The 26,856-nt window shown below is 51.3% G+C and overlaps 1 protein-coding gene across 1 annotated transcript; it reads right to left on the reverse strand.

The window, feature by feature from the left end:
- Positions 1–531: 531 nt before the first annotated feature.
- ACAN (aggrecan) lies at positions 532–26,856 on the reverse strand (the record flags this gene model as incomplete). Its single annotated transcript, XM_084293543.1, has 18 exons — positions 532–620; positions 1,456–1,638; positions 2,239–2,383; positions 2,605–2,687; positions 2,773–2,931; positions 5,838–5,951; positions 14,624–16,037; positions 16,158–18,127; positions 18,588–18,782; positions 19,187–19,480; positions 19,625–19,752; positions 20,183–20,357; positions 20,847–21,359; positions 23,400–23,693; positions 24,285–24,412; positions 24,771–24,945; positions 25,887–26,258; positions 26,787–26,856. 18 exons carry the CDS (start codon positions 26,854–26,856, stop codon positions 532–534), a joined length of 6,501 nt encoding a protein of 2,166 aa, XP_084149669.1.

Consider the following 26,856-nt stretch of genomic DNA (forward strand, 5'->3'; position numbering starts at 1 on the left):
ATTCACTGCCCATCTCCCCACCCGCCCCGACGTGCCGCAGCAGTAGGAGGATTCTGGAAAAAAAAACAAAAAAAAACAACAAACCAAAAAAAAAAAAAAGAAACAAAATTAAAAATAAAATTAACCCCAAAAGGTGCTGTCCACCCCGGAGATTAAATAACAGAAATAATTACATTGTTCGTGGATAAAATCAGGAAAAAAATAATCATCTTTATTATTTAACTTAACCCCCTGCCCTCTGCAAACCCACCCCCCTCCCTGTCCCCGAAGGCACGAAGATAATTGGAACCGGACGGTTAGTAAAAAGGCTGACTTCTAATTCGCTTTGCTTTGGTGCTTGGAAAAACATTAATTATTTTTTTTTTTCTTTTATATATATACACAAAGGTGGGTTTGTCTTTAATATAATTTTTTTTTTTCCTTATATGACAAAAAGCAACAAGAAGAAGAAGAAATCGACTCTGTTAATATAACTGTTCTGTAAAAATCTCTTTCTCTCTCTGTTTGCCCCTCGGTGTCTCTCGCCCCGCTCTAATTTGTGGGTCTGTGCACGGCGCTGCCGCTGGGTCTCGACCGGCTCCGGGGGCTCCTCTTGTATAGCCTGCGCTGGTAGCTGGAGGCTGCGGGGGGAGAAAAGACACCTTGTTGGTGGCACAGACGCTGCTTGTGCCCTGCAGAATGAAATCCTTGGGAAAACAAGGCTGAGCAGGGTGTCCTGGAGGCAGCCTCACACCGCCGACCCTTCTGCAATAACTGCAGGAGGGTTCGAAAAAGGGGAGCAGCCTGAGCCCCCTGCCCTGGTGCATCGAGCCGGGGCTGCCCCGCTGCCTCCTGCCCCTGCTCCCCTTCTCCTCCCTGCCTGGAGCTTTGTCCCCTCCGCCCCGGGCCTGCAGCCGGAGCAGCAGCTGGGCTGACACTTGACGGATGTGATTTGGCTGAGGGCGATGACATTGTTGGGAAGCTGCGAGCAGGGATGGGAGCGGGGTGTAGGCAGCCTGGGGATGGGCTGGGACGCCTCGTGGAGAGGGCTGGAGGGCCGAGAGGAGAGGGGTGAGGAGCCCAGCCCCGTCCCTCGGGGGAGCTCTGCTGCTGGGCTCCTGGCTCCTCGGCAGCGTGCCGGGATGGGGGGACCCCGGGCACAGCGCCCCGCTCCTGTCCTCTGCTGATGCCTGAGCTCACCACTGCAGGAGCGTTCCTTTTTCTTCCCTTTCTTCAAGTAGCTCTTATTAAGCTCCTTTTTTCCCCTTCCTACAGCCCCATCTTGGGAAAACTTCCACCAAAACAAGGGACCAGGGCATCCCTTTGGCTCAGAGCTACCCTGACCCCATGGCGCTGCCACTCTCGCATCAGCCCCAACCCTCCCCATCCCCAAAGGGTGGCTGCGGGGGGGGAAAAGATTTGGTCAAAGGCATCCCATGGGATGGGGCCGTGGGGATTGGGGTGGCCGGGACGTACGGTTTATGCAGGATATCCGCGGCTCCTCCCACTGCCCGTTGGGCTGGCAGCGGATGGTGGGCACGTGGCGCTGGATGTAGCCCTGGTCGCACTGGTACCGCACCAGGGAGTTGATTTCGTAGCGGTCCTTCCTCCGGCCGAAGGTCCTGGCGTTCTCCACCACAGGGGGATCCCCGCAGGCAACTGTGGGAGAAGGGCAAAGACAGGGAGAGATGGAGGGATCCGAAAGGTTTCTGGCTCATCGCCTGAGCCCCAGGGCCAGAGAGGTAGCTGACAGTGGGGGGATCATTTGTTTTGGGGAGAAGCAGAGGGAGGTGATTCAAAAAAGGGGAATGTTGCTAAAAAGTTCATAAAAACTTCACTGGAGAGGCTGGCTTACAGTGAGAGCTTCCCTGGCAGGGCATGGGGCTGGCGTGCAGGAGCGATGCTGCCATCGGGGTACAGCCCTGCCTGGGGACGTGAGGCCCTGGCTCCTGCTGGCTTGTGTTACCCATTTTCAAGACCTCAGGAATCTTTCTCCTGGAGGCTTGATCAAGGTCAAATCCTAGTGCCAATTCCTTCCACCTTTTTGAACACCCCTTGCAGTGACAAACCCATGTCACATTCCTCTTTGCTCCCTGCGTTGATTTTCTTGTGCAGAAATGAAGCTTCCTGTGAGGAAAACCCCATCGGAGCTGACCCACGGGTTCCCATTCACATGCTCTGGGTGCTCCCAGTGCTGCCCTTGTGCCCTGGCCCCACAGCTGCTCCCTGAGCCCCCTCCTTGCTGGTGCAGGACCTCACCTGTTCCTTTCTTGCACGTGAAGGGCAGGTGGTAGTTGCAGGGGACGTCGTTCCATTCGCCTTGCTCGTGCCAGATCATCACAACACAGTCCTCACCCGCGGAGAAGAAGTTATCGGGTTGGTTGGGCCGCCAGTTCTCAAATTGCTGGGGGGAGAGGAAAGCCTTTCACCTGGAGCCTTTTCTCCCTTTTCTCCCACTACCTCTCCTCCCCTCCTTTGTGTCTCCTGCCTGTTATCCGGAGAAACCACGGGCTGCCCAATTATTTCTACCACCGTGGGGCCCAGCCTGTGGCTCTGTTTCACGAGAGGCTTGGAACCAGCAGGGAAACCCCAATGCCGTGCCCCTGGCTCTCCCCAGGGACTCACCAGCGAGTGCCCGTCGGACCAGCGGAAATCGTTCTCCACGGCTCTGTCGCTGAGCCCGATCCACTGGTAGTCCTGTGCGTGGCCTGAAAAAAACAGACGGGGAGAGAAGAGTGGGTGGTGGCTCCCCACGTCTCGCTGCAGGTCCCCCAGGTGCCCCCCAACACTCACTGTTCACAAATTCCTGCTCCTCCGGGGTGATGATGCTGCTCAGGTGGGCCTGATGTTCTCGGCACCTGGTCTCGGCGTCCATCCACGTCTCCCTCTCCTCAAAGTGCCGGTAGCAGTGGCCCTGGAACTTGGTCCAGCCGTCCTCGCAGTTCTCCAGGTCTGCAACACACAAGGGCGTGATGACAAGGAGTTGGAGCGTGAGCCTGGAGGCCTCCCAACTCACCTGCTGGCAGCTGACGCAGCCACGGCACAGGACAACACGCGGTCACCGCCGCTAAAAAGCAACCCCTGACCGTGGTGTCTGTGCCACATCCCAGGGAAAATGACAGAAGATATCCAAGAAAAATGCAGAAGAGAAGGGAGCCTGTGTTGAAGGCCCTGTATTTGACCTAAGGTGGTAAGTGCTACTGGAAAACTTGAGTAAGACACTTATTTCTGAGCACTTCCATCCTCGTTGGTGTCTGGGCTTCTTGAGGAGCTGGCCCAAGCCACAACCCCCTTTTCTCACTTGTGCTGACCTGCAGAGTTTTCTTGCTTTGGAAAGTATCTCCAAAACCTGAATCCCAGAGCCCAGAATCGACATTTTGCATGTTGAAAAGGAAAGGGGGGAGGAAAGCCCGGGTTCAGGTGGTCACATCGCTTGCCGTGGTTCTGGGTTCTGAGGAAAAGGAAGCCTACCCAGATGGAGAAAGGAGAGGGGGCAGGAACTTACCATGGCAGAGAAAGAAAATGAAATCTCAAGGGAAAGTCTTGGAAGCTGTGAGAAAAGGACAGAAAATGTCTCAGCTTTTTAGAGTGTCTTTAACCACCTGAGAAACTCTGAAGAGTTGAACCTATTAATTATAAAATATAACCACGGATGGGGAGAACAGAGGTGACTGGAGAAGCCACCACAAAAGTAGCTTTCAGTAGCTGCCATCCAACACAACAGCACACTTCTCCATGTGCCTGAAGGAACTGGAGGCAGACACAAAAATGGTGCTATGGTGGCACATGAAATTGAGTTTTGGGCAGGAGCAGCCACTGGCTGGAGGTGGTGTACCTCTAGGGCCTTGAACGAGCTCTGCCACATCATTTTTTTTCAATATGTGCATTCACAGGGATGAGCTTTCCCTCTGCAGTCCATGAGGAGGGAGCAGAGAGAGCCTTGCTACACCCTGGATGGAGAGAGGTCCGGTAGAGGTGAGAGCAGAAATCGAGGACACGCCAGGAGGGGTTTGATGTCAGCCTTGCAGGTGCATGGCCTCCCACCCTTTCTCAGCCACCTCCTGCTCTGGGAGCGGTGAGATTTCATCAGTGCTCGTGCCTCTCTCCCTTCCCTGTAAGGTTTTCTGTGCTCAGTTTCTTTCTTCTGCTGTTAAACTCTGTAGGTCAAAGCACGGTCACCTTCAGTCACACAAACTCCTGCTAATCCACCCTTCTGGTCTTCTTCCGACTGGGGACTGCAGGTGCTTCATAGGCGTTGGGAGGGTTTAAAATGTTTTCTGTCCTCCTTAGCAGATCAGAGGGATTATCTGGAAGTAGCTGAAGCTCTAAGGATCCTTGGTCTCTGCAGGCAGACCGCTCGCACAAGGTGAGCAGACATTGCTCTGTTTTTGGAGATTTAAATATATTTTTTTTCCAGCTGCTTGAATGCCACCCCTTGTCATCACAGCCCGGGGATGGGACAGCACATGGCACAGAACCTCAGCAGGACATTGCCTGGGAGAAGGGCCGCTCTTTCCTACACAGCTGTTACTTAGGGGAAAACATGACAGCAACCGTCTTAGAGGAGAACAACAAAAAGCTTTGTCCCTGGTAGGGACACTCGTGGTGACAGGAAGGACGGGCCACGCACAGATGGCAGAGATCACCTGCAGTGTCCCGGTGCTCTTGGAGCCCAATAGATGTCAGAGAAAGGAAGACTTGCCTGATGGGAATAATCAAGATTTGCATTCACCACTGAATTCGGGGCATTGATTTCCTCCTGCATCTCCCACACTATGGGCCCCAGGCATTGTGAGCCCATAAATCACAGAAAGGAGGAAATTAAGGCTGGCTTGGGCCAAACAAGTTTATAAGCGGCTGCAGGGGAGGCATCTTCTGGCGGAACAAAAGGCAGCAGGGGTGAGTAAATCAGGAGCTGATGAGGTTTCATTAGCAAGGGGACATAAAGACAGCATCTTTCTTGCCCAGACGGTCCAAAAATCCTGAGCCTTCTTCTTATGGTCTGCTCCATATGCTCATATTGAAAGCAGAAAGAGAGATGCAGACAGGTGAAGAAAAAATCCAGCCTGTGTTATCATTCCTTGCGTCAAGGTGAGTACGAAATTGCGAACTTATTCCTCTTGTTTGAGCAAGGCAGGGGAGCTTCCCCTCAGTTAAGCTGACAAAAGTTTGGGCTTCCATCAGCTTTAAGAAAAAAAAAAAAATTCTTTTCTTGTAGAAACAAAAAGAAGTATTAGTGCAGGTCAAAGTGCGCCTCATCTCAATGTAGAAGTAGGTCGCTTCATGTTTTCTCAAAGATACACACTCCCCGCTGGTTTTGCCACAGGAAGCCGCGATGCAGAGATGACAAAAATGTCGTGCTGTGTCAGATCGGCCGAGGGTCCTGGGGTGAAGGAGGCTTCTCTCAGCTGCATCCTCACGGAGTGAAACGCAATCATTTCACACGGCTTGCTTGAAGCATCCTTCCATGAAATTCCAGTCTAGCAGAGACAGCTTGCCCGGGGTGGAGATGTGCTCAGATGCTTCCCTGCTGTTACAGATGAACAGGACCTTGACCCAACGAGACAGTGACTTCTGTACGGAGCTCCACCAGAGAAACTGAGCGAGAGAAAGCTGAAGAAGACGCCAGAAGTTCCTGCTTGGGGATCTTAGAGAACACGCCGCCGTGATGAGCAAACTAATCAGAATATGTAAGCAAAAGGCTCGAAACATTCCCCTGCTGTCCTCCAAGCTGCTGTTAGAGGTTAGCTAATGGAGATGAGGGCTGACGGGAGCACCTGGGATCAGCTCTTTGGGGTAGGGTGGGAAGGAGGTGGTGGAGCTGTTAGTAAGATTAGCTGAAGCCAGGTAGGCCGTACCGATCTCACACAGGTCCCCTCCGTAGCTGGGAAGGCATAAGCATTTGAAAGAGTCGATGCCATCAACGCAGGTAGCTCCGTTCAGACAGGGGCTTGAGTGGCACTCATCAGTGTCTGCAAGAAATGAAGGGCTTCCATTAGGGCTCTGGGCAGGGAACCCCACCGAGAGGAGAACTCGTTTCCTTGCTTGTTTAGGGAGGACCAGGTGCTCTGGGGGAACCTGGGAGGTGCCAGGTTCGTATTTGGAAGCATACTGCCACTGCTGCTGCTGGAGGGACGAAGGCAAGAGGCCCGACCACCCTACGAGGAGGACGTTGTTTTGGTGTCACTTGATGGTTGAACACCGCTCTGGAGACATCAAGACAGCCTCAGCAAGATGTATATCCGACAGCTCTCAGCCTCTTTGATAGCTGTGGTAACTCCTCATTGTCTGCCATCTCTGCCCGAGGGATGGAACATGCAAACATGTGGCCATCTCCACCAGTTGTGTGCATACCAGGAAGAATGTGGGCTTCCCAAAAGTGGGAAAAACATCCTGAAATGGATGTCTGTATCCCTGCTGGCATTCCTGGAGCCAGTGTTCCCTACTAGTTTCTTCCTAACCATCATTCAGATGAAGTCCTAGGGCAAGTAATTTCAGTGAATCTAAGTACAGGGAAGAAAAGAAGGGCATTCAAAGGTGGTTCAAAGACCCTCAGCCTTTTCCTTGTGAGGATTTTAGGAAGGGCTATGGCAGCTTCTTCTTGGTGAAGAACACCGGAGTGCAGTGCCCTTCTCTCCAGATCTGTCCACACTGTGCACTCTCTTGCTTGTGATGGGCCTGGAAGAAGCTGTAGGTCTTTCCCAGCTGTGGATTCCCTCATGGTGGTGGAAACTATTCCTATTTTCCCATCTAGAGCAGCTCTTAAGATTCCCTCTGCTTTTCCACAGCTGAAAAGAGAAGTTGGGATGGGAAGAATTCAGCCCCCAGCTTTCCAGTGTTTCTCAGTTTGCTAATTTGCACAAGCCTGTGCGGTAAGTGCCATCATTTGATAGCACTTCCATCCTCTATCATCTTGGGGAAGAATGAAGGAGACAAGGATGCTCTGAAGAAGACCACGTGTAAGCAGTTTGTATCTCTATATAAGAAAATGTAATTTGTGCTGGAATTAAAGTCCTTCTCCTAGTACCTCTCCATACTGAGCCTTAATCCTACTTATCAACCTTTGGAATCAGAAGGAAAATCATTCAGAATGGAAAGATCTCAGAGATGTTCAACTAAAGAAACAAGACTAAGGAAGAAGGTGGGAGCACACCATGCAGGTTAGGCTAAGTGATGACTGATTAGCTCTTCATGCGAGATAACACCTCTTTCTTTCACACTCAGAAGAGAAGAAACTCTGTAAAAGTGCTGACTAACTTCCCATGCTCTTCTTGTGGATGACAGAGGTTAGTGAAGAAACACTCGAAGATGATGAACATGGTGGCTGTGGAAATGCCAGAGCAGAGCAGGGACTCCTCAAGGTCTGTGTTCTTCTGGCTAGGGCATTTTCAGCCTGAGTGGCCCAGTTGCTCAGTGTCCCCAGACATATGAAAGCAGACACGTTATACTCAGTGTGAACGTCTGGTTGCTCAGTGGCCAATGTCTGACGATGTCAGGTAAAAGATGGCACGCTTTGTAACGTGCCTGAAGGATGCAAAACATTCTTCCTGACCTCGGATGGTAAATCGGTTCGTGCTTTGGAGCACGAGGACTCTCATCTTTATTCTAGGCTATGTCACTGTGAGCAATGTAATCGTTCCTCAGATGGCTGGTGGACCACTCACACCAGTTCTGCAGTTAGTTCTTCACTGAGAGAAGGGGGCCTGGTAGAAGAGAGGAGCTGTGCTTGGCTGGCTATTGCTGATCAGTGACACTTGGAGTTCTTAGAAGACAGAAAGCGTGAAGGAAAATGAAGGATCCTGAGGGATGATTACAGCTCTAGAGGTCCCCCCGGGCTTCCAACAGCAGTGGCAGCAGATGTTTGTACTGATTCCAGTGGGCTCCAGCTGAACAAGTAAGGAAAGGCTCTCCTTTGTCCATCAGGCTCCATTGAGGGGAAAGCACAGCGCAGAAGTGGGAACAGAGTACTAAAGCAAGAGCTAAAGCAGAATATTTAGCGGGGGATTATGAATCTTTGGTTGTCTTTGGCAAGGTGGACTAAAACTTGGTGCATCCGAGATCTCTTCTGAGTTGTTGCCATCCCTTGGGCCGGAGGAAGAGGGAGCAGACACACACATGCAAATTCATTGCCACAAATCTCCAGCTGGGAAATAACACTGGGGCAGAATTTCCTTTTACAGACAGTGTATATAATATGACTGCACATATTATATAGGCTGTAAAAACAAATCTCTGCGTACAATATATATGGTATGTATATCTCCATACGTACCCATATATATCTGCATATATCACACACAGAGAGAAGGTGTTTACTCACAGGTAGCAAAGGAAAAACAGATAACAAATAAAAGTGAGACTTTTTCTTTTTCTTCCCCCAGAAGCATGCTGCAAATGGCTGGAAAGAAGACATTTTAAACACATGATGATCATAAATACCAAACTCCCCCTTCAGCCCGTTTGCTGTGGGGACAGTGACTGTGTCTCCATCTGGATGCAGCATCACCTCACCAGGCTGATATCAGGAAACTTAAACATGTCAGTTAGCTCAGAGGAAGTGTTGCTGATTCTGGTCCTCCCAGAAAATCTGGTCTTGTAGGAAAGTAAGCTTTAAGATTGGCAGCCATGGTGCCTCTGGAAACCCTGGCTTGTGGGTGGTTCTAGAATATCACATCAAAGCCATGGGATTTATGGGAGGTGAGAACTCCAGTGAAAAGGATCCCATCTATCACTCAGCTCCTGGCTTTATTCTTCTTAACCTTTTCTATGCCAGAAATTCACCCGCTTCCCCAGAGTTTGGGGCTAGGTGAGGTCAGCACGTCACTGTGCCCTTCACCAGCAGGCTGTGCTCAGCAGGGGCCAGCCCCAAGCTCCACAGCACTGGCTGCCTCCTCCCTCCCTCATCACCCAAGGGCCTTCAGCGTACGTGAGCTATTTATTTGCTTGGGTGAGCAGTCATTCAAAAGTCAGCTTTGCTTTGAGGTGCAGCTTGAGAGCTTATCAAGCGACAAGGAGAAACTCCTGCTATTATTACCCGGCGCTAACAAAGGACAACTGATGTGGCATGGGATGCAGAACAGAGGCAGCCCTGGCTTTCAGGAGCTTCGGCTCTGAAACAGAGGCAGAGAAGAAAATGCTTCACAGTGCCAAGAATAGGAAGCCCATTTAGACCTTATTATTAACTCACTTCTCAAGGATAATGCAAAATCAACAGCTCTTTGTGAGATGATTTGCACTGCAGTTAATATCACCCAGAAGTTGCAAAAGATTATCCAAACCTATTGTCAGAAGAGTTTCTATTTTACAATATTAACTGGACTTAAGGTCTAACTTTTGGATTTTTTTTTTTTAAACGAAACCAGAAATTAAAACAAAGAAATCTAACGTAAATAGGCTCTTGCATCTGGAAGATGTAAACTGTTGGCTGGCAAAAGCAAGGGGAGTTGCAGTGTTACAATGCAAACTTTGAATTTCCTTCACCATTTTCCTCCTAAGCTTTCTCTTGCATTGCCAGATACTTACTAAATATAGTCAGTACTATTTTCTTTTGATGCAACTGAACACAGCAGAAGTATTTGCCCAGTGTCTTTGAAGACAATGTGCTGTACTAGATCATGGAAATTGGAAAGAAAAATCCTTTAGAAATGAAAGAGAAATAGATCAGTCCTGGTTTTGCTCAGAAGGCAAATGGCATGCAAAAGTGAACACACAGCGAGAAGGGACTACTTTCAAAATCCTTCATCCCAAGCTAAGAAGACAATGCTAGAAACAGTGCTAACACTTCTTAAAATGGTGCAGTTGTCACAAAGTCTCTGCATTTCTCTCAATGGCAGCCTGGATCGATGATAGCAAGAATATCCATTAAATAAGGCCAGGTTTGCACTTAAAACATTTACTGGGGAGAAGCAGCTTGCAAACAGACAGGATGCTATCACCCAGCTCCTGAAATAAACTGTGCAGTTTTACTGGAGCTCTAAGTGACTAGTTTAGAAACACACTCGAGGATTTAAACTCCTGCTTTTTTGCTGCAGAGAGGAAAATATAGGACTGAAAGGCAAGGCATTTTCAGGATGTCCAGCTGTCCCTGTTGTGCCTCTCACCCATTCTTTATAGATTCCTCTAAGTGTGATTATCCAGACAGGGATTCAGAGACCAGATACAACATTGTCTTCTAGAGGCCAAAGGAAAAAAAAATCCAGGTACAAATTAAATTTGCTTTTCAGAGACTCTGGGGAAGTTTGAACTGATAACTCAGAGAAGAAAAACATTTGAGCAACTGTAGAGTTACTCCTACAAGAAAAGAATAAGAGGGGATGGGAGAAAGAATTCCCTCACATTTTAAGTAAAGTACCAGCATTGAACATCATGTAGCCAGCTAGTGACTTATGATGAGCAATTAAGTTCTGAAAATAATTAACTTTAATGATTAAACCACATCCTCCATGCAGTGGAAGGGCAGATATTGGCACAGCCTGTTTCTAGGAGAAGCTGCCAATCTGCTGGGATGTTTGATTAGTGTGACACTCCCATGGAAGGAGAGCTCAGCAACTTTTAGTATCTCTGCCTCCAAAACCTTGTGTGTAGAAGTTAACTGATACATATAAAAAAATAGCCCAGGGCTGTAGGCTGCATCTTCCGAGAAAGGTCTGAATTAAGCAAATAAAATTTTGGTGCAAAATGCACAGTGTGTCCAGGAGACATCAAATCATCTGGGCGGCCGTGAATGGTTTCTGATTTTGCTCATCTCTCAGCCAGGGCTGGAAGCTCCATTTCCTTCTTGAGAATGTACACTCCCTTCCACACTAGGTGAAGCATTATGAACCAGGTGAATGGTTTTTAGACATTTTTCTTCTGGTTCAGTCTTCTTTGAACCAACAAAGCACTATCCCTTGGATTTCCAGGGTATGAAGAAGGAGGAAAACTCATCAAGACCTTTCACCCTATGACTTCTAACCTTCAGCTGTGCTGGGGCCCTAGGCAGCAGGCTCCATGAGTTCATTTCACCAGAGAGAAGCAAAACTTAACATAAATTGCTGCCATTTCAGCACATTTCTATTTTCCCCCCTGACCTGAGTGAAGTTGTTAAGTCATTGGCTGGTCGGAGTGCTCCAAACCACAGCCTCTCACTGAAGCGCCAGCTTGCTTTTCTCAGCTAATAATTATTTGTCTTCAAATGTTACCAGAAGCAAAAAGACCCACTGAGTTGGCAAAACTCTGGGTGGAGAAGCCAAGTCCATGGACAATTCTTCAAGCTGTAGGCTCGTAGGGTTCCTGTCCTCATGGAGGAGTCAAACTGCTGACTAAAGACGTGTGCAGGCAAAGCCTTCAATTTGGTTAAAAACTAAAGAATACTGGCATGGCAAGTGTTAATTTCTGGTCTTCTTGTGATTCTGGCTCTGTCCTTTAGAGAGAAGTAGGGACTACAGCAGAGCAGAAAAATATCATTCTTCTGAAATCATCCCACTAACAAGGCTGCTGAATCTAACTGGAACACTTAAATGACAGGACAGGAGCCCAGCAGCCGCGTGCCCCCTGCTCCTCACTCCATGCTCCTTTTGTGAGCTGAACTGGCTTCACCCGTGCTTCAGTGGTAGTCAAAATTTGTTGCATTTAATGGGCAACCATTACACCCTGCGAGCTCTGAGCACAGCACAAGGCACAGGTATTAGAGGTGGTCTTTCTGCAAGAGCTAAAGTCAAAGACCAGGAAGCTTCAGGTAGAAAGGGAGCCACAGCACAGGAAACACTATTTTGGGTTCCAACCCGTGGATCTTCCTCATAGATTTTTCATGTGGGAAGAGTAGCTGAAGTAAAAGAAGATCTGTGAACATTTTTCCTCCCCTCCCTTCTGCCATCACTTTGCTTTTCTGGAGGAGTTTCCCCTCAGCGCAGAGGTGCTGCACGTTCACGGTCAGTACACTTTCTTGCTGCCTGGCTGAGCCTCCTTCAGACCCCAACCTGGGCTGCGTTTCACCCTGCAGGGATACTGCTGCGAAGCTCATTGACCAAAATGTTCTTCCACCCTAGAATATCTTCTGGGGGAGCACCAACCAAGCACGTGTCCTGAAGCCCATCTCTGGTTGATCAGGAATCGATGTTAGGCTCCACGCAGCGGTCGCTTACCTCTATCTGTCACCTGCTTAGAAACCCCAGCTGCCGGAGCGTCATTCCCGTGACTCATGAATACACAACACGTTCCAATTCTGGAACATTTTTCAAACTTCTTCACACATGAGCTGCCGAACACATGGTTTTCTTTCTAAATACTTCACAAGAATGTTGGCTAACAAATGCTCCGCAGAATCTGGCAATCGCCTTGTGGGTAATTTATAAAAAGAATAAGCAGTGAAATAAAACCATACTTTGGGGCCAATTTTTTTTTCTTTTGCTGAGCCTCACTGGCTGGTTCCTTTCCTTCCACTCGCCTCCGCCTTTGCTGACTTGTTTTTACCTCCAGGCTAGGACGTGGCAGCAAGCATGGACCAAAAGCAGGGCTTGTTAGGTGTGCTAAGAAGTTTTTTGGGTATGAAGTTCCCAAGCCCCAGGCCCTGGGACCACCCTAATGCCTTGTCCTCGCCCATGCCTGCAGCATCTGCTGTGCAGGGGCTCTGCAGGGATGGGGGACCTCAGATGTGTGGGACCAGGGCTGAACAAAGGTCTGCAATTACCTGGTGTCTCAGAGAGAAGAGATGCAGAGGGAACTCGTTCAAACTGCCTCGAGGAAGGAAATGAAGTTAGAAACCAGGCTGAGCTTCACACAGCCCTGCATTTACAGACCCTTGCCAAATCCAGCTGCCTGTGCCACGGGGTGCGGATTAACCAGTGCAGGAGGTAAGATGGGAAGGGGGCAGGATGAATTACTTCTGCTAGAAGGAACTGAGTCGGTCTCTTTGCAGATATTTTTGTGCCACGCTTCTGCAGAGTGCCCAACGTGAGGGTGCAGCCCGTCCAGAACCGCGACGCACCTAAAGCACACGTAGGACCTTTATGCCACAGCACAAGAACGAATAGTTTTGCAATGGGGCCCATGCCCCAGAACCTGCTACTGGCAGTAGCAAAGTGAAACCAAGCCACGGCCAGGGATGTCGTGGGACATGTTGTGTTCCTGGGCTCCTTCCTGGCCAAGAAGCAGTGGCTGGCAGGCATGACAATGTCCCTGCTCTTCTTCTTGCAGCATCCCAATGCCTCCAAGGCACGTCAGCACTGCTTGCTGCATGGTTGTCAGAAAGCTAGCGAAGCATTTTCACCATACAAGGCTGCTCAGATTTAAATATTGTATCTGTTTATACTTGGCAGCAGTGGGTCCTGCTAAAGCACCAAAAAGGGGCAGGGTGGAGGGAAGCACATCTATCAGCGGGGCTGCCAGAAGGCAGCGTTGGCTTGCTGTGAGCATCACCTCACACATTTTGCCCGTTTGCACTGCAGAGAGCAGCACAGGATGCAGACTGGAGGGTGGCCACGCTCCGTGCCAAAGGGCAGCAGGAAGACGGGAGCAGCGTGCCCGGTGCTAATGTCACAGCCAGCAGTGACAAGGCGCAGAGTGGAGATTTTGGTCCCCAGCTGGCTTGTTTTGCCTCTCAGCCCCTCGGCGCTGCACAGCAGCTGATGGCCAGCCTGCAGCCATGGAGCAAGTGCTTGGAAACACCCGGCAGTCTGGGCAGCCAGTCAGCACATCACGGAAAGAGAAACAAAACAGGGCAGAGGCTCGCAGCCTGCCTTATCCAACTTCTCAGCCACGTCCCTCAGCCAGGGTGGAAGTCTCCGGCGGGCGGAGCCGTCTTTGCTTTAGTTTCCACATGAGAAGAAAAAAAGATGTTGTTTTCTTTAGATGATAGCGATGGCTAAGAGCAATTTCAGCTGGGGCGTGAATGCCTTGGTGCCTTCCCCAGCCATATCACACCCAGCGGCTCTCGCCAATCGTTCACAGAATACTCTTTTTGCATCCCCCCTCCAGCAGCACGGAGGGGAGAGCTCACCTAGGTGCCAGCAGTCAGCCATGGACCTGGGGGCAGAAGCAGACGATGCCCCCGCTGTGTTCCTGGCAGCTCCACCGGGCTGCTCGTCGGGGCTGGGCTGCAGCCGCATCCACCAGGAGCAGCAGCTCGGAGGAGCGACCGATGCCTCCTACAAGGTGCAGCAGGGGCAGGAAGGCCACCTGCACGTCTCCTGGTGCTGGTCCCCAGCTGCTCTCCCTGCTAAATGGCAGGAGGGAGGTGCAGAAGGCTCCTGGGGATGCGGTTACAGGGGCTGGATAATTAGTACCTACCCGGCACAGCCTATCATCTGTTAAGACAGGAGCTACAGAACATGACATGGTTTGGGGCCTCGTGTGCTCGTGTTGCTGCACTGTGACACAGGAGCATTCCCTCTGCAGAACTGTCCCCACAGTTGGGGCGTTAACCACAGGTTTCTTTGGGGACACCAATAATTGCTGCATGAGGGACTGAGACCATGAGGTTTCAGCTGTTAACGGATAGTGGGACCCCCCCATTTTTATGGCTTCCCACCATAATAATGTTCTTCTTCAGTCTGCTTCTGCGTTAATGCTCTTGGCTGTAGAAGAAGCAAAAAGTAACAGCTATGCCCCCTTCCTCCCTCCCTCCCCTTCCCCTCTGTAGTGTTAGGATTAGGAGAAGGCACAGTACCTTCTGTAGTGGGTCCTAATGCATCGATGGCTTCTTGTGAGGCTTGAGGCAGAGCAGCAGTAGCGGTGGCTGGCAGAGGGGGGTTGTCCAGGACAGCGGCTGTTTCTGTCTCTTGTCCTGATGCCGCGGGAGTGGAGGGCTCTATTTCGAGCTGAGCCTCCTCAGGGCTCCTGGGTCCCTGAGTTAGCTCAACATCTGGAGTGCTGGTACTAATTACAACGTCTGGGACAGAGGTTTCCCCCGAAACGCCTGTGACTGAGTGTGTCGCAGCTCCCGACGTTTCATCATGGATTTCCTTCCCCTCAGGAGCACCGGAGGGCTCACCACTGGCCAGAGATGTGGCAGCAGTTTCCATGTTAACAGCAGGCAATGCAGATGTTTCCCCGCTGGTTTCATGGGCAGTGGAGGCTTCTATGCTGATCTCAGGATAGGCAGATGTTTCACCCCGGGCTTCTTGACTTGTGGGCGTTTCTATTCTAATTTCAGGAAAGGCAGAGCTTTCCCCACTTACTTCTTGAATGGTGGATGTTTCAATGCTAATTTCAGGATAGGCAGAGGTTTCACCCCTGGCTTCTTGTCTTGTTGATGTTTCTGTGCTAATTTCGGGAAATGCAGATGTTTCCCCGCTGGTTTCATGAACAGTGGATGTTTCTATGCTAATCTCAGGAAAGCCAGATGTTTCACCCCGGGCTTCTTGACTTGTGGACGTTTCTATTCTAATTTCAGGATACGCAGACGTCTCACCACTAATTTCATGGACTGTTGAAGTTTCTACACTAATATCAGGAAATGCAGATGTTTCGCCACTGATTTCGTGGACTGTCGAAGTTTCTATGCTGATTTCGGGAAATGCAGATGTCTCTCCACTGATTTCACGAACTGTTGAAGTTTCGATGCTAATTTCAGGCAATGCAGATGCTTCCCCACTGGTTTCATGAACAGTGGAGGCTTCTATGCTAATCTCAGGAAAACCAGATGTTTCACCCCTTGCTTCTTGACTTGTGGATGTTTCTATTCTAATTTCAGGAAAGGCAGAGCTTTCCCCACTAATTTCATGGACTGTGGATGTCTCTATGCTAATTTCAGGAAAGGCAGATGTTTCTCCACTGGTTTCATGGACTGTGGAGGCTTCTATGGTAATTTCAGGAAAGGCAGATGTTTCTCCACTGGTTTCATGAACAGTGGAGGCTTCTATGCTAATCTCAGGGAAGCCAGATGTTTCACCCCGGGCTTCTTGACTTGTGGATGTTTCTATTCTAATTTCAGGAAAGGCAGAGCTTTCCCCACTAATTTCTTGAACGGTGGATGTTTCTATTCTAATTTCAGGAAAGGCAGAACTTTCCCCACTGATTTCTTGAATGGTGGACGTTTCAGTGCTAATTTCAGGAAAGGCAGACGTTTCCCCACTGACTTCCTGAATCGTGGATGTCTCTATGATAATCTCAGGGTAAGCAGATGTTTCACCCCGGGCTTCTTGCCTTGTTGATGTTTCTGTGCTAATTTCGGGAAATGCAGATGTTTCTCCACTTACTTCCTGAATTGTGGATGTTTCTAGGCTAATTTCAGGAAACGCAGATGTTTCCCCACTGATTTCTTGAATTGTGGATGTCTCTACACTAGTCTCAGGATATGCAGACGTTTCCCCACTGATCTCTTGAATCGTGGATGTTTCTACACTGACCTCAGGGTATGCAGATGTTTCCCCACTGATTTCTTGAATCGTGGATGTCTCTACAGTCACCTCGGGATATGCAGATGTTTCACCGCTGGTTTCATAAACTGTTGATGCTTCTATGCCACTTTCTGGCAGCGCAGATGTTTCCCCACTGAGTTCACCAGATGCAGAGGCCTCACCGCTTGGCCCAAAACCATAGGGGAAGGTGACAGCTGCTTCCCCACCCAGTTCCTGTGAAACTGTTGGTCTCGTCACAACTTCTAGTAAATCAGAAGTGACTAAAGTGACTTCTGGAAGTCCTGAGACCTCCCCGCTGATATCAGTCACTGCTGAAGATTGTCCACTTATATCCGTAGCTCCAGAAATGTCTCCACTGAAATACGGGACCCCAGATGGCTCTCCACTGAAGTCTCCTGTCCCTGAAGGAAACCCACTAGACTCCACGGCTCCAGACCCTTCTCCAGATAGTCCTCTGTCTCCAGAAGGAAATCCACTGATCTCCATCACCCCAGACGGCCCTTCTCCCACTTCTTGTGCAACTGATGTCTGCGTTACAACTTCTACCAAAGTGGTATCCACAAGAGAGACCGTAGGAAAGCCAGAGGGGAGTCCACTTTCCTCTCCAGAAGGCAGGCCGCTGCTGACATCCACACCAGAGACTTCTCCGCTGCTGTCGATGACCCCGCTTGGAAGTCCGCTCATCTCGAGCACCCCAGAAACACTCCCACCAAAGTCCATGTGTCCCGAAGGCTGGCCACTGAGCTCCAAACCCCCAGACGCCATGCCTGATGTCTCCCCACCTCCTGAGGGCAATCCACTGATCTCCAAAATCTCTTTCGCTTCTGCTTCTGCGGGTGAAGGGGTTGTCACCTCCTCCAAGCTGGCATTTATGAAGGTAACGCCTGAGGCCTCACCGCTTCCATCACCACCAGAAGTAAGGCCGCTGAGGTCCACCACACCGCTCACCTCAGGTACTCCAGAAAGTTCTCCGCTGACATCCAGCCCCGAGGGGAACCCGCTGAGCTCAGGCACCCCAGAGGGCTCCCCGCTGAGCTCAGGCACCCCAGAAGGTTCCCCGCTGAGCTCAGGCACCCCAAAAGGTTCCCCACTGTGCTCAGGCAGCCCTGAGGGCTCTCCGCTGGTTTCAGCTCCTGAGGGCAACCCCCTGGCTCCTCCACTGGTGTCCCACTCAGCAGACGGAAACCCTGATAGCTCTCCTTCACCACTGACTCCAATTGATCCTTTTCCCTCCTCTTGCCGTCCCGGTGCCGTTGTTACAACTTCCACCAAGGTGGAGTCCACAAGAGAGACGGTAGGAAAGCCAGAGGCGAGCCCGCTTTCCTCTCCAGATGGCAGCCCGCTGATGAGTTCAGTACCGGAGATTTCTCCGCTAAAGCCAGAATGCAGCCCGCTGCTTTCAGCTCCAGAAGGCATCCCGCTAATGTCTGGTATCCTGGAAGCAGACACGGTTATATCTTCCTCCGCAGAAGGTAAGCCACTGATATCAACAGTGCCAGAAGGCAAGCCACTCAGGTCCCCGGAGGGCAGGCCACTTTCTCCAGGTAGAAAGCCACTGGTATGCAGGTCTACAGATGGTAATCCACTTTCTCCAATCCCTGAGTGTTCTCCACTAAGTTCAAAACCTCCAGAAGTTGGTTCTCCGCTTGTATCTGGGGCTCCAGATACCCACCCAGATGCTGAAGATTCACCACTGACTTGGTGCTCCCCGGATTCAGGGATCTCTCCTGACACTGACACTTCGGTGATGGAAACATTGGTACTTGTTTCCTCTGGTATTACGGTAGCTGGAGGAAAAGCAGATGGGCTCACTGGAAAAAAAAAATAAAGGAGGGGAAAAAGAGAGGGAAATAGGACAATCATTTACTAAACTATTTTAAAGAAGCTGTCAACAACTTCCCTACTGACTTTACCTCCAAACTGATATCTAATAAAATAATAAAATCACCTTTGGGATAAAGGCATTTGCAAAAATCCTTTGATACTCTCAAATTTGTTAATGAGTAAAATATCTTAAATAACTGTTAACTGCACAGGATATGTCCTGAGCACCTCCACGCTTCCCAGCACACTCCTCTGAAATGCACCTGAGACTGTTATGTGAAGAGCTAACTCCACATGATAGGAGACCTCTGAGCTTCCTCTTTGATTCCTGGATGCATTTGGAGAGGATTTCCCCATGTGAGGACACAGCCTGTTTATTTTAGGAGTGCCCTGGCCCTACAAGAGCAGCCAAACATGACCCAAGAGATGGAGAAGCACCTGACCCACCTGAGAGCAGCGATACGTCGGTTGGGAAGACCTCTGTTCCCCAGGCTGTTTGATTCTCAATTTCGGTAGATAACTCCATCTCCACAGTAGTTTCCTCCCCAGAAGGTATCCCCTCCACTCCAGGGATCACTTGGGTTACCATCACCTCTTCTTCAAAGAGTGAGGTAACCCCTTCCTCCTCCACAGATGGCAGAGCTGGAAAAAAAAAAGATATGGAGGGAGTTTCCAGGAGTTCGCATTCTCAGGTGAAGTGGCTGCATAAGGGATGAGCCAGACACTAAAATAATGACCCATGGTGAAAAAGTAGACAAAGACTCTGATAATGGGAGATTACTTCTGACAAGCTGAGCAGAGAAGTGGAGGCAGAGGGAATTGGGTGAGACTTTTCCTCTGAGGAAAAGTCAATATCAATATTGGCTTATCAAGACAATAAAGTAAATACATAACTATGAGGATGTGCCTCTGAGTTCCCAGAAGAAGCGACTCTTTGGCGGATCCTGATTATTCCAAACTGGGACCCTGATGTGCCCAAGCTCCCTCATGAAGCCCTGTTCCCTGAGCAGGAAGGTGTTTATGACCTACGAGGGGTGGGATGGTACCTCTGAAGCAGAAGGCGTGATGCCGTGAGAGCGGGTCGGGAAATCCTGTCTGGTTGTAGTGCTGGTAGATGGTCCTGACGCCAGGTGCATCTCCCCCGCAGGCGGGCCGGGGGCTCACGATGGGATACCGCAGGCTGCCGTCGGCTAACCAGCCCGGGTAGCATCTATCCAGCCCCTGCTTCCAGGCAGCGTGGAGCTGCCCCACAGAGGCCAGGGTGGCATTTTGGCTCTCACAGTACTGCTGGGCTTCTTGGAAGGTGAACTGCTCTGGTTGGGTGGCAAAGAACACCTCACCTGAGGGATAATGGAAAAGACAAGCATGAGTCTTGGAACCTCACCACACTTGGCATCCTGTGGCACATCTGCCCAACCCCAGACGTGGGGGTGTGGAGCACGTTTTGTTCCACAGTAGAGCTCAGAGGAACGGGGACAACACACCCTTTAGCCTGTCGATGTAGCAGTACACATCGTAGGTCTCTGAGGCTGGGCGCATGCCGTAGGACCGCACGCCCGGAGAGCTCTCTTTGTCTCCCACACAGTTACTGCGGGGATTCACGATGGGGTACCTACAGAGGGAAGAGAGGAGGCAACCCAAGCTCAGCTTTATGAGCTCTGGATGAAGGATCTCCATGTATTTGAGAACAGGACACAAAGTCTTCACATTTAGAGGTGCTCAGAGACCCCAGCACAACTTGGAAACAAATTTAACCCGCACTTCCAGCTCAGGGCAGTAAACACAATTTTTTCCTCCATCTTTCCTGCGATGTGTCAGTATGCTGTGAGGCTCAGCACTGCAGGATGCTCACACAGATTAGGAAAGGGGTGGGACAGGTTGAGAAGAAAGGTCTATCGGCCACTACTAGATACGATGAGACAGCCTTAGGGCAGCTTCAGCTGCTGACGATCAGAGCAGCAGGGCAGACTGGAGTGAAGCCCCAAGCTCATGGCTGAAAAGTCATTTCAGGGGGTGCCTTGCCCTCATCCATATGGTTTTACCTGACTGTCTGGTCCCGCAGCCAGCCGGCATCGCACTGATCAAAGCCAGCCTCGTAGGCAGCCTGGAGCTGCTCGGGGGTGGCGATAACCGCGTTGTTCTGCAGGCAGGCCTGCTGGGCTTGCACGAAGGAGAGGGCGTATCTGCTGGTGGCGGCGCGGTAGTGAAACACCACACCTGGGGGAAGAGGAGACACGGTGAGACAGGGCACACAGGAACCTGCCAAACCCAGATGTGTGACCAGATAGGATCTTCCTGATGGCAATGCAAGGGCTGCCACCTGTCAAACCCACTTTGATGGAGATCCCTCACTCATTGAGCTCTGCTGCTTTATAGGGTGATGCTCTGGGGATCTCTTTAGCCCTGCTCTGGGATCTTGCTACCTTGATTTTCCCCTTCCCTGGAGCCAGATGTCCATGGGAATGTAGATATGACCACTGCAGCCCCAAGCAGCAGCCACCTGAGCCCTTCCAGCACATGTTGAGGTGTCTCACAGCCCTCCTGTCCCACCACAGTGGAGGCATTCAGCCTGCCTGTGACCCCAGACAGGCCTGCATGCCTCCAGGGAGCTGGGTGCCCTCTGCGATGGCAGAAGCTCAGACTTTTCAGCTCAATAGTTATTTCTAGAAGCTGACCTTCAGGCTTCTCAGAGTCGTGCTGACTTACCAGTGGGGGAAATGGGCTGCCGGGGGATGAGGGCGACATCAGGGGCTGCTGTCACTCGCACAAGATGATCTTCCACTGTGAACGCCGAGACAGGCTCCAGCCCTGGTGTGGCTGTCACCCCTATGGCCTCCTCCACCGAGCTCACCTCTGCCATTTCGGTGGTGACAGTGGTGACTGATACCAACGTCGTGACCTCTTCGGGCACAGCCCACACCCCCGTGACTTCCTCTCTGGTCACGTTCTCCTCCCCAGGGGATGCTGTCTCTCCTGTGGCAACGGTGGCGAGGAGATCGGGGAAGCTGGTGAAGCCCTCGTACAGCTCGGTGGCAGCGGGGGTGATCTCCATGGGCTCCAGGGTCGCGATGCTGCCGCGGGCCTCCTCCTCGGTGGCGTTGCGGGGCAGGGGCAGCTCCACCTCGGTCTGGGTGACGGTCTGCACGGTGAAGGCACTGCCCAGCTCGCTGCCCACCTCGTCAGTGAACTGCCCCGGGACTAGAGCCTCAAAGTCGTCACCTGCATCATGAGACAGAGCAAAGTGAGCAGGGGGCAGTCCTGAGAGGTGTGTGGTGCTGGGGCTGCCTTGGAGGAGCTGGGTGTTTGCTGGCTGTGAGGTTAGCAGGAAAATCCTCATGTTCTGGTAAAACACATGGCTTTCCTTTCTCCACTCTATGACAGCCCAGCACGGAGGGCATAGATCTTGGAATCACGGGATGGTTTGGGTTGGAAGGGACCTTAAAGCCTGTCCAGCTCCAACCCCCTGCCATGGGCAGGGACACCTCCCAGCAGACCAGGCTGCCCAAAGCCCCATCCAGCCTGGCCTTGGATGTTGATGAGTTCGAGGCAATGACTCACCACAGCTGGGAAAGCAGAGGACTTTCTCTGTTCTCCTCCCAGCTCCCGTTCCCGGGAGCATCTTGCCCATATCCAAGTCTGCACTGACCTCTAGTGCCTGCTGCAAGGAATTTAAGGTGGCCGGGGGAAAGCAGGGGACTGGGGAAACCTCCACAGCAGGTCTGAGTCCAAGAGAGGTGCAGGGAGACACCTGGAGCCTCACACTAAGAGCAAGAAGTCTCACCAGGATCACTGCCTCCTTCTGCTCTGCGAGGACCTAGGAACTCACCACATCCAAGAACGCTTCCTCCATCACCAAACACACTTGATCAAGTGCATCACTCCCACCTGTCCCCTCCCAAATCACCTTCCTGCACAAGCCACATCCCTCAGGGGTAGGACAATGTGCTTGTTGATGCTCCACTGTGCAGGTCAGCCTACAGCAGGGATGGGGGCTTAAAGAGCAGCATCAAACAGAACTGAGGTCAGGGAGGGATGGAAACACAGCAAGGCAAATATCTGCTGGGGAGGGAGAGCTAACAAGACACTGCCAGGCTTTGCCTCTAAGATTGTTGTCCCCACTCTATTTACTTCCAATTCCATTTTCCTGCTAGTTCATTTTAGGTCGTACCTCTTAGATCTTAAAGGATTCAATAAATTAGACAGAGATGTTCAGACGAGGACTGGCTGTACTCAGAGGTTTTGAATGCTTGCCCTGAGATAACCGGAGAGCTGTGCTGGTTGGAACCATCTTCGGCTTGGCCACATTGATGGATACCAAGAAGTCTGAGAGGTTTTACAGGGACAGGCACTTGGACCTTCTGATACACTGAACACACCTACATCTGGGCACAATAGGCTTGGGAAAAAGGGTTTCAAAACACATCTTCTTGTTATCATTTCTGCAAAGACGGAAGCCTTATCCGAATGCTGACTGCTGGCTGTCCTGAGCTGACCGTACACAGCTGTGCTTCGCCCCCTTCTCGCTGCAGGGAGAAGAGCGCAGTTAGAAGAAAGAGGGCATCGCAGGGATGCTCCGCACTTCCCAGGTGCAATTTTGCCCCATTTACAGTTGCCAGAGACTGCTGCAGCCTCTGATTTATCCCAGCACGGAAACTAAGTGTCTGCACCACATCACAGCACTAGACAGGGTCAGATCTGTTCTCTTTTCTCCTCTTTTCCAGCATTGAAAGTCCTGTACAAAAAGCACCTGGGCTCTGTTCCATGTCTGCTACCGAAGCTGGAAGGCGTGGGGGCACTGGGGAGCAGAGGACTGTGTTGCTCCCCCCTTCCTGGAGCTCTCCTGCACAGCACAGGCACCCGTGCACTTTCTGGACTCTTTGCTTCCAACCTGAACATAAATGAGGGATTCAGACCAGGTCCCTTTGCCTCTGTGCTGCTCTGCAGTGACCAGCAACACTGAATTACTACCTGGCAGTGCCTGAGATGAAAAATGACCAAGAGTGGAAAATTCTCCCCTCCATCAGCCTGTGTGAATTATTACAATTAATTTAATTCACGCTCATAGACTACACTACTGGATGTTTTCTCAAGAAATATTTGGGTAGTCCCACCTGGTCCTCTTTCAAACCAGAACAGAAAAACCTCTGGTGAGCACTGCGACAAAAGAAAAGCACTGGGGACCTTTCCAGGCTAAGATAGCTGTGTCCAAGGAGCCGCTCCTTGCCTGCAGGGTACAGAGACGTCTCTTACTGCACTCACCGCTGTAGCAGATGGCGTCGTAGCGGGAGTGGGGGTGCGGGTACCCCGTCTGGTTGACGTACAGGTACACCGTCCGCACGCCCACCAGGTTGCCCCCGCAGTTGGGCCGTGCTCTGGAGATGGGGTAGCGGACGCTGCGGTCGGCCAGCCAGCCCGCACTGCACATGTCCATGCCGTCCTTCCAGGCCAGGTACAGCTCCCCCGTGGTGGCCAGCCGCGCTCCCAGGCTGCGGCACTTGTCGAATGCTTCCTGGAAGGTGAACTTCTCGGGGGAGGTGGCGTAGAAGACTTTGCCTGCAAGCAGAGCATCCGTCAGCACAGGGATTTGGTGTTGGGTTTAATCCCAGTTCCCTCTCTTTTCCCTTTCCCAATCCTGACTGTGGATAAGAGGAAAAAATCCTGTGCACTACAGCTGAGCTGCAGCCCCACCTTGTGACTCTCTAGAGACCAGAAGAAAGGGAGTCTTGTGGAGCAGATAACTGAAGGGAAACACGCTCAGCTAGCTGGAGTCATGGGGTAAGAGGAAAATAAAGGACAATTTCACTTCTGATGTGCTGAATATTTCATTGGGCCCCTATTATAACCATGGGTGGTGGACACTTCTGGACATCACAGCCCTGAATGAGTGATCAGAGACAAGCAGGATGGCACGGCCTCTGGTGGAGGTTAGTCCAGCTCCACCCTCTGGGCTGCATTAGTCATTTGACATTAAAATCGTCCAAGGTCTAACAAAGACACCGTAGAGAACATGCGGCCTGGCTGGGGGATGATGTGTTTTTCATCTGTAACCTGCCATCTTCTAGGCCCTTTGTGCACTGTTGTCTGCTCTAGGCACAAACAGAGCTTTGGCAGCTCCTGCACCTGGCAAGAACCCCCCCGAATCACCTTGCATTTGCTCTGCATAGCAGTAAACATCATAGGTTTCATCAGTCTCACGGACACCATAGGTCCTCACGCCTGGAAACTCATCCTTGTCGCCGTAACAGCGCTCCCGGGGCAGGTGGATGGGGTACCTGGGGGGAGAAAATGTGTGGGGAGGTGGCAGCGGAGACCCTGAGACCCGCTGTCCTGCTCTCCCCACCATGGTCCCAGGCTCCACGCCAAAGTGCCTCCTCGTGGGGGCTGAGCCACACTCGGGGATCTTTCCTTAGCATCTGTTTCATCCATCAGAGAGGAAGGATTGGGGTTAAGCTGTTGTCCACTCAGCTCTCCTCCTAAAGGTGCCTCCCCAGCAGGAAAAACCTTGCAGCCCACACCTCCCCCTGCACACCAGCAATCACGAGACCCTCTATTTCACAGCTGCATCCCACCCACCCCCATCTAGCAGCTCCTCACGGGACTCCTGCCCTCACATCACAGCCCTGCCCTTACCTGACAGTCTGGTCAGCCAGCCAGCCGGCATCGCACTGCTCGTACCCGTCCTCGTAGGCAGCCTGCAGCTGCTCGGGGGTAGCAATGACGGCGCTGTTCTGGATACAGGCCTGCTTGGCCTTCTCGAAGTTCAAGGTGTACCTCGTGGAGATGGCTCTGTAGTGGAACACGACGCCTGGAAAACACAACGGGCATCAGCGGCACGCCTGCTGGGGAGGACCCAACCCCTTCCTTCCACAGGAGTTAGGGATGTGGAGAAAGGGATGAGAAATGATGGGTGTTTGTGCTGATTTTCTGTGTTTTAGCATCTTGAGCCCAGGATGACTCGGTGACTGCTGCGTGTGTTTGAAGGGTCCTGCAAACACCCAGGGAAAAAGAACAATATCTCATACGAGGCATACCACTTAAAATCTCTGGATCATCTGAAAATGTGAGTTGTGTTTTTTGATAAACAGGGGGCTTTCCGAGGGAAGGCTCTCTGCATGCTCTGGTCTGGCACCAGCCAAGTGGAAAATTCACTGGGAGGCAAAGAGGGGGCTCCCAGCCCGTGCTGTGCCTGTGCCCAGCAGAAAGCTCCTCGTTTCTCCTGCTGTGCTGGAAGCAAGACCCGTGATAAAGATAAGGATCATAGGATCCTTAAACTAAATGATTTTTTATCCACCTATGAGTAGGGTGGGCTTTTTAAGACTGTGGGGAAAGGTTTTCCAGAACAGACCAATTCTCCAGCTGAGGGCATCCCATCTCCTAAAATGTCTGGATGAATTAAAAGGTTTTGTGCTAGCCCTGTTCCTGCCTTGCTCTGAGCAATAGCTCAGCATACCCAGCACCACCTCCTGACAAGGGCGTCATCCTCCTGCCTCTAACTCACCTTCTGCCAGAAAAGTCCTTTTATTGCCATGTACTCAGCCATGAGTCATTTCTGCTCAGTTTAGTCTGCCGCTAACCTGCTGAAATAAAAGCTTGGCCCATGGCTTCTGCTCACTTGTTTGTGACCCTATTTGAGGCCTGACCAAAAGGGCTGATGCTTATGGGGAGAGCAGCACCCTCCCTGTCCATATATTTCTTCCCTTCTGCCCCGCATGATCCTGGGAGGAAACAGCAAAGGCAGGGTCTCACCTTTCACCAGGACCTCTATTGTGTCTTGCCTGTCCTCAATGCCGTACATCACTTCACAGCGATAAATCCCAGTGTGGTTGGATCTCAGCGCCTTGATTTCCAAGGTGGCGTCGGTGGGGATGGCGGGGTAATTGGGCAAGGAGACCACCTCCCTGTACTCCGTGTTGAGCCGGATTTTCCCACCGGTGGCCACGAGCAAGACAACTTCTGTCCCGTTGGAGAGCTTGCTCCACTTGATCCGCGGGGTCAGCAGAGCACTGGTGTCCTCCTCCTCCGGGATGTTGAAGTAGCAGGGGATATTCAGGGAGCTGCCCAGGGCAACGCGCAGGGGAGACTGCTCAGGTATCTTCACTTCCAGGCCATCACTACTGTCTGCCAGTTCCCAAACAAAGCAATGGTTACAGAGGTAATGCACTTTATCCAAAATATCCAGTGCTTCTGTACGTCCCCAATGCCTGTCTGCTACAAAAAATACCCACACGTTCAGGTGAGCCCTTTTTGGTCTAGTCTGCAGGAAATGCTTTGCAGAAATGGAAGTTACAGCAATGACCCTTGCTCCGTGGTTGCTCTTGGGAGTTGGGATGTGGGAATGAAGGGAATGAAGGGCTGTACTGCAGCGTGCCTACTGCCCACAACACGAGATCACACCTGATAGGGCTGAAAAAAGGGGGAATGATGAAATTCCCTTGGTTTCCCCCTAAATCCACCTTACGCTGAGCTACCCCCCCCAGCTCCTCAAGCACTAGGACAGTGACGGACTGTGGCTGCAGCCACCTGGCGAAGGGCCCCATGTGTACACAGAAGAACTTTTGGGCACACCTAGAGATGCCCACGCTCGGGTTTGGGACCAGTGTACAGCACCTTGCTCGGTGCCGGCTCCCTGCACCCCACAGCACGTACCTGAGAGCACCACAGAGGCGGCCGCGGTGATGGCTCGCAAACACACAAACACTAGTAGTAAAGTGGTCAT

Source organism: Netta rufina (genome assembly GCF_964035555.1).
Source record: "Netta rufina genome assembly, chromosome: 11".
NCBI lineage: Eukaryota > Metazoa > Chordata > Aves > Anseriformes > Anatidae > Netta > Netta rufina.